The sequence below is a fragment of the Opisthorchis viverrini genome (genome assembly GCF_000715545.1).
Source record: "Opisthorchis viverrini unplaced genomic scaffold opera_v5_121, whole genome shotgun sequence".
In the NCBI taxonomy this organism is placed as follows: domain Eukaryota; kingdom Metazoa; phylum Platyhelminthes; class Trematoda; order Opisthorchiida; family Opisthorchiidae; genus Opisthorchis; species Opisthorchis viverrini.
The window spans coordinates 267433-275921 of NW_008751776.1; the positions used below are offsets into that span (position 1 = coordinate 267433).

General features: G+C 43.8%; 1 protein-coding gene across 1 annotated transcript in view; it reads right to left on the reverse strand.

Moving 5' to 3' along the window:
- Positions 1-4129: 4129 nt before the first annotated feature.
- The window catches only part of T265_06010 (hypothetical protein), a gene marked incomplete at both ends in the record, with an annotated part of 82737 nt that continues 78377 nt past the window's right edge, over positions 4130-8489 (reverse strand). Inside the window, one exon of the mRNA XM_009171169.1 lies at positions 4130-5696. Coding sequence (XP_009169433.1) covers positions 4321-5696 — 1376 coding nt within the window. The remainder of the gene's footprint in view (positions 5697-8489) is intronic.

Sequence of the window (8489 nt, forward strand, 5' to 3'; positions counted from 1 at the left end):
CCAAGCAACCATATTTTCTTCTCTTACCATGATTCACAACTGTGATTTACGTAGATCGAGAAATCTGTTTTCAAGCCATCTTGTCAATATGTATTTCAGCGTTACGTTTAGGCGCATTGCTATCATAACAGCCCATTTTGACGAAGGATTACAGATACCCATTTCGATCTACACAGTCGTCTGCATACCGAATAGGTTCGTTAGGTCTCGTAATTCTGGTGAAAAGCTGGTTCTCTATAACGGAGATAACCAAGACTTCATTTAGGAACATTCAGGCTAACGATTTATTATCACTTACTCATCAGCTGGCCGCAATATATTATGATTATATGCGAAAAACGAATGGCTCACTGTTTCAGAAGTGCTTGATAAACAATCTGTAGTTTTTATTTGGGCAACGTTTCGCTTTTGACACAAAGGCTTCATCAGGCCAAGTGAGGAGGTCACCAAATTGGTCAGGTTTTAAAGCAGACGGAACACCAATCAGTAGGACCTTTTCAGATTATCACACTAGATCAGTGGTGAGCGTCAATGAACGGCTCTTGTTGGTTAATGTAATTGCCCAAATTTTGAATTGATGGGTTGGAGGTGTTTCGAATTAGTTACGATCGGTTTAGGTTCCTTAATCTTCCACTTCAGGGTGCTTCAACTGATGGTCGATTCGCTTCGGTTGTCACTGGTAGATTTTCCCTGGTTTTTGTGGGGTCTTGAGTGCTCCGACAATTTAGTTCCACCACTTGAGGTCAAGTGGAATCCAGATGATGACCACTCTTCCTTCTGATGACCGCTCACTGATTCGGCCAACTTCATTGCTGATTGTACCGAGTTTTATACTTTCCTTCCGCGCTTTTCGGCACCAGCCTCTGCTTCATGGAGCATATCGTTGACTCATGTAATTCTCAGTACAGACCATGAGCTTGCGTTGAAAAGCCGTTCTACAGAATAGCCTGGCATTATCCTAATTGCGCAACTGCTCTCACTCTCGACGTTGGATTGATCAGATGGACCCGATCTAGTGATCGCATTTGGCACACACTTAGAAGTGGGAGGCTGGGAGATGGAGTGGCGGTTTATGCAGTTCTGCAAGCTACCATGATATCAGCAATAGAAGTTGTCAACTGATTTGGGGGAAAAGGTGTACTTAGAGAACAACGCATTGCGGTCAATTTGACAAATACAAACTCTAGTATTTCCGACACGTCTGTGGCAGCTATCCCGTCGAATCTACCTATCAGGCTTCATTCACAATCATTCCATGAAGGCCCGATAAGTCAAATCGTTAGACTTCCAATCTACCGAATTTTGACGCCCGTGAAAACTGATAGTCTTTGTTCACGAAAAAGAATGGTCCGAAAAAATATACTAGTAAACCTGGTCACGGATTCGCACTTTGATGTGGTGAGCTAGAATCGACAAATTTATGCGCAGTGAGCTTTTGCGCCAACATTTCCCAAGAGGTTGAGATATTTTTCAGTAAAGTGACCGTATGTTTGTAAACACAAAAAAGTCTACGAAACATGACTTTCACCCAAGGAATTTGTGGAAAGTATGGCAGAGCAAAACAAGATCAGCGTTTTGCAGGGTTCAATCGTCTAGCTATTCAGCCAATGTAATGTCATCGCATGCTGTATCCCTACGTTAATTTGTGACGAGACGGGAGGATCGCATTTAAACAGTTTCTATCCTCCGGCACACGTTTGTCTGAAATTCTTTGAACGTTGGTGCTTTTCGAAATCGGTCTGTAAGGGGTGCTGTGGGTTACATACTTGTCCATTTTTTACTGCAAAGTATGCCCACGTGAGCGATCTGTACCTCTCAGGCTATATCCTACAGACCTCTACACAAACAGCTGATGAAAGTTACCTTGAAAAGTTTGAAACTATGAAATATGGCTCCGAAGGCCAAATGCGTCTCATTCATCCATTGTTAAGATCAGTATGTTCGTGGCAGAAAGTTCTCAGGTTACGCTTTTAGTTCGAGGTTCAGAATTTCCGACTGAACTGTGCTACTAGTGGTCGGACAGGTAGGAATGCCTAAAACTGAAGATTTCGTCTTCACTTGATGTGTTGACCTCAAACTCATATAGCTTGCAGCAAATGAGTGAAAAAATCTAACATGAATTTAGGAAAGTTCCGAAGAAGGTCCACTGTGCGTCATTATCATTTGTCATTCATCCGATCAAAGATTCATCGTCAGATTGCTTACGGTGATGTCTCATTACTACTTAGCAGTGGATAAACCGGGAGCTCTACTCTATCAGTTAAATGAGAATCTCATTAGCTCGAACCTGATCGCAGGATCCCAGTGCAATTTACCATGGATACAACTAATGAATGCTCCTGTTCCAATAAGCGATTGATTCTTTCAAAATGCAAATCCATCACGTTGATAGAGATGTACGATCTGAGCAGCGGTACCCGAAACAAAGTGAGGATCTACAGGATGGTAAATACATCTCCTAACAACTCGTCTTGGACTAACTAGTTGTGATATGAGATGGCATAAATGAATACTCACCTCTGATCCCACCGAATTCATTTAGGAATTGTTCGGAGATACCGTCCCCTAACAGTCCCTTATTATACACTAATGTACTTTGCCCGTTAAGAAGAGACTGGACCTTGGCATGGTGTGATGGTTTTTGTGCCTCATCGCCCCACTGAGCTAAAGAGGGATGCCTGTACGATACTCAATAGATAGAAGTCCGATCAACACAGCCTCGTGGTCCTCCAGGTTGAGATCTGTAGCACTTGTGGCGAATTATTCTTCACAAAAGTAGATCCACTGAGATTTCCCACCTCGCGGTCAAGGTTTCGGGCCAAACGCTTTGACCACGGACCCGAAATATCACCCGTCTATGTATGGACTACCTGGCTGTGTTCCAGCCCATGTATAACCATGTATTCCACACTTAGTATGGCAGGGGAGCATCAGTGTTCGAATAATGCTGTTATGCTGTCGGTGATGATGATGAATGTACGCTAACATCTCAATTTTTTTTACTCTGTTGGCAAACATGAATCCAGTGATGTTTTGCCTTCCGTTAGTTAGTTATTAACAGTCAGTCGGTTGGCGTTGAAAGAACACATGCAGTGAAATACAAGTGGGAATCTTGTGGACCATTTTACTGTTGGAATGTGCCATCTGTTGTTATAATATGAAGGGTTCATGTACGATGAGTTAAGTATAGTGCAGCGAGATTACATCCGTCGGAATAAACTAACATCCTGACTAATCAGGAGTAAATCTTCCAAATTCTCTGGTGACTAGACCATAGCCGGTGCGCTGAATGGAATGAAAAAAGAAACGATGATTTCTTCTAGAGATTTTGGAAAGTCGAATGAAGATCTCAGCCTGCAAGTGAAGCCAATCTATGCTGAAATGCCGAGAACCACTGTACAGCTGTTTCTTCCTTATTGGGAATCATCAACAGTGCGCATCTCACGAAACTCCGATGAGCCTCGAACCCGCGACTTCGTAGTTTAAACCTTTAACCGTTCGACCAAGAGCGGCTGATCAGCAGTGCGATAAGCTCGCAGTTAGATGAGGTTATCTCCACACATCCTTCGGTCACGGTGTCCACATGTGAAAAAGCTACATGGTGCATCTCAGCTTTTCAGCATAGATTGGTTTTACCAAGAAAACGAGATCCCCATTGATGAAAAATATTTTCAATCCTGCATCCTATTCCTTCTTCCAGTTGCCGTCACTCCTAGTTCAATTAGGCGTAGAAAGAAATCAATTGTGGAATCGTATATGACATTGTCAGTTTTAAAATTTCGTTTGGAGTAATGTACTACTCATAAGGTTGCTGAAAATCCGTTGACAGCCCACGACCGGTTTCGCCCTTTTTGGGGCCCATCAGGCAGACGCAGTCCCCGGGTTTCCGTCAACCTTATGTTCTACTTGAAGCCAAATTGCACGAAATTAGCGAATCGAATATACACTCATTTGCAAACTAGTTTGGATTTTTCCGAGAGACTCACCTGGAGCCCAGCTGAACCTCTCGCTTGTCAATAATGCTCTCTTCATGTGCTTCGTGGACGGAGAACGTACGAATGTCACAGCTTCCCACTTTCATTTCTACCTTCTAATGCAGGTGGAAACAGAAGGCATATACTTTCAAAGCAAGGTATTTTACTACTGAACGGAAAGCTGTTCTTTCCAAGTGGTGGACGGAATGCACTCAAGGCCAAACCGAAAATGGGTAATTGTTCCTAACTACTGACACATCGGTCAGTAACAAAACACGATAGACGATAATGAATGGAGATGTTCGGCCCGGAAAAATGAATGAATGAATGAGTTTTGAGTACGAAATTATTGCACATAATGGTCTATGGGATCCAGACTATCCATGTTATAGGCATTATGCAAGGAGGCCGGCTGTGACGATGAGTAGGACGAGGAAGACGTTGGAGTGGCACTGCGTGATCGAACATAACTGGATTCCTCATCGCGTGCTACATCGCTCCACCGAATCGCATGATTGCTAGATGTCTGCCTCCCTCGTTCGCTGTTTGACATCATATCTTCTGGTTGCTCCAGTTCTTCCTGAGTACTGATATGCATCGTCCTAGGATTGGAATGCGGTTCTTTTTGACTTAGTTCTTGTGTTACACCGAGATAGTCTTGTTCCAGTATGGACAATGCTTCCCGGGCTTCGGGAAACTCTCCTTCTTCCATGCCTTCTGAAACATACCAGTGCACAAATGCACGCTTGTGAAAAAGCATATCAAATTTTCGATCCACCTTTTGAATGGCTTGATTCACGGCAGAGGTGTTCATCAGCAGAGTTGCCGAACGTGTGGTTTTAGCCATTGGCGAATAGGAGGGGATTGTTGGCGGTTGACTCGCAACGCCAAGCTTGAATCCAGTTGGACACCAATCTACAAATCGGAGGGTTTGTCTGCATTTCATGTCCATAACAGCTTTCGCCACATCTTGTATAGCTATGTCACCACGATACTGGATGCAGCAACTCATGATCCGACCTTGTGACAAGTCAACATTGAGCATTTGATTCGTCGGTTCGAACAATAGACGAGTTAGGTCGCTGGTATTGAACACCTCATGTTCAGAACGTTCTGAGGATGTTATGGGTGCATGACTGACAATCGGAAAGTGAATCCGAGGATATGGGACCAAATTGGTTTCGAGTTGTGTCAGGTCAGCATTCAAAGATGACTCGAAACGTAACGAAACTGTCATGCAACTGAATATGATTGCAACAATTCTGTTCACATCGGTGTAAGTTGGTCGTGGCACTCCAAGGCCAGTGTCACAGAGGTCGTACAGAGATTCGTTATCCAATAGAATACTCAGTTCGGACTGCTCCATTGAGGAATTAAAAGTCAGGACAGAATTGTAAGGCTCCACAATCCCTGTTGAGAGCCGCGGTCCTGGATAGATACCAACTTGAATCTTTGAGCGTTTCGCAAATTCCGTATCCAAATGGTTCAGTGCCAGAGAAGTGAACCCGGAACCGGTACCTCCACCGAAACTGTTGATGACAAAAAATCCTTGGAACATATCACAGGCTTCTGTGGCACGCCGAACTTGTGACATGTAACGTTTGACAACACGACGGCCAACACTGTAAAATCCACGCGCATAGTTATTCGAGGCATCTTCTATGCTGGTGATCAACTGGTCCGGATGGAATAGCCCACGGTAGACTCCCGTTCGGATCTCATCTAGTAATACAAAGGATTCGAATTAAGAAAAAAACTGCTGATAGGTAACCATATTCAGTTCATTTCGCACAGCCTAGGAATCGAATCTTGGCTTGGTTCTTGCTCGGTTTATAAGAATTGTGGTGAGATGGTGCGTGTGTTTCTCAAATTTAATGGAAGCAAATCATTTGCCACTATTGCCACTTTATGCGATAACGATATGGTCTCAGGAAAATCATGTGAAGACTATTTGCTAAACCCAAACATGACCCAAAAACACATTCGACTGCGCGAAGAATCTTACCGCGAATATCAACAACAGTCAAGATGCTTCCAGATCCTGGCTAAGCATTAAGCGATATGTTGGATCATTGAGGTTCAGTAAACAAACAACGTAGCTCGTTTAAATTTCCCCAGCTAATGTTGCGTGTTTACAGAATAAAGTCATACAGATAAACTGACGGTACGATTGTTTTAGCTGTGCCCCGTTCAACCCGTTTCTCCGAAGTTTGTCTGATTACTTGACCTTTAGTGGAACTGTCAGTGAACCGACCAGCTACTTTTTCCCTAATGGAGCAAACTGTTCAAGTGTTCGTGCACAACTCAATATCATCATTGTCATCATCACCATCATCATCATCGACAGCATGACATCAGTGTTCAACACCGATGCTTCACTGCCGTACAACCATGATTTATTTGAAAGCCTGATTGTAAAGAAGAGAGTAAAGGTGGACGGGGAGGGAACTTAGTGCTAGCTTACCACAATCATTCCGAGGTGCCAATACCTCCAGACACTCACTCAGGCGATCTGCATAGAAACTGATGACAATAACCCCACTGACATCGGTTGGTAGCCACATCTTGTAGTGTCTTGGACCAGGCACATTGAGGATCACGCGGTCCCTAGCCGACAGCACTTAAGCGCTTCGTGACCTCCTTCATACTCCTCTGCCAAGTCAAGGGTTGGCCACCTTTCTGTTTACACCACTCTGAATTGGGCATGGAAAACAGCACTCTTCGGCACAACTATTGGCCCATCGCCACGGTCCACGAATCTTCCTATCACTGATGATGTCAGTCCGGTGATTGATGATGAAACGTTTGCAATCAAACTACCCAGCTCAGCGAACAAACCAGAAACCATCTAGGCTACGTCAGCTACCAGCTCAACGTTTCTGAAAACTTGTCGATAGTCCACTACTGAGGTTTTCCAAGTAAGCACAACCATCAGGTCTGCTCCAACTTTGGGCTCTGCTTGAACGCCAAATCGCACGCAATCAGCGAAATGCACATAGTTGTAATCCAGGTCAGTGTTAGCCGTAGATTCAACTGAATCCTAACTCTTCAGGTAGGCGCAGTTCTCTGAGAAGTAATCAATCCTCAGAACACCTAAAATGAACACAAATAAGTTATTCAGTTACGATCTGGCCAGGAGCCAAGGTGATGGCGCTGTTAGGATGACCGGCTCGGCTTGCGTAAAAGCGAGTTGAAAGTCCGAGGCAATAAGAAGACTACGTTGGTTATAGGCTTCTACACAGTGTCAACCGGGGATGGTTAAATTCCGCCGGCACGTTTTCAGTGTGCGACACTCAATAAGTAGAACTTGACAACCGGGCGTTGTACTACCGAAGAGTCAAACTGATTTCATTCGCAATTAAATGTATTTCACCAGTTGTGTACAGTTTGGTGTTCGAATACCGTTGACGTCTAAATGATGAGCCAGAAGACGAGCAAACCTGTTGTGGACTGTCAGAGTAGTGGGCAACCTTGTGACTAGTGCTCCGTCAGCAAACTACAATGTCCAGAATATCACACAAACAATATATGAAGCAGTCGAAGAACATCATAAACGAGAGTCAGCTGAGAGTCAGTTAGACGCCTCGTCAATATTTACCAACTTCACGTTACTTGAAGTGACTACTGGAGAACTAATCGTGGTAAACTTCAGGACAAATGCTCCGATTTCTGTTGGTCAAACTGTGCAATGAGTAATACAGGAGAAAAATTGACACTCCAGAACCGGAGGCTTTGGAACAAGGAATGTTAGAGACAACACTCGGTGATTAGAAATGACACTTGTGCATGGTGTGCCACGCAAACTTTGTGCTGTTCTTGTCTAAAATTGAGGATGCATCAAACAAAGATAAGTCCGTTCCTGGTTTTGGGACACCTTTTTGCCTGACCACTATTCACTGAGACACTCAACAATTTCCTGGTATATGCTGTTGTTGTGCTCAACAGCAGGCTGACCTCTCCACCCTGCGACAATTTTTTTTGTTGTGTCCCGTAGGTAGAACGAAACGCGGCAAGAACAGACCCCTTACTAGCGGATCATCGCAAGACTGAAACCACAAAGCGATCTAGGTAATGAGCTCTCACAAGATCCGGTCAGTCAGTACGGTCAATCTGGATCCACGACCGCTTTTGGAATTGTGCGACAATTGTGAAGCGGAGGGAATGAAAAGGGTTTAATTAGCCAAAACGCAGGAATAAATGGTGGGCCACCAAATCTCATGGAACATGTCAGACGTTGCTTCGTTCAAAAACACCGACCGTGACCTAATGAAGACAATCACCGAACTTTCAACGAATTTGATCGCATTTTTCTATAAGTGGAACATGTCGTTGCTTCGTTCAAAAACACCGACCGTGACCTAATGAAGACAATCACCGAACTTTCAACGAATTTGATCGCATTTTTTCTTTCATTCCGCACAAAGTTACAGAAGAACATTGGGAACCTGGTGCTACCAATAGTTTGGCACATTTTTCTACTATATATATATATATATATATATATATATATATATA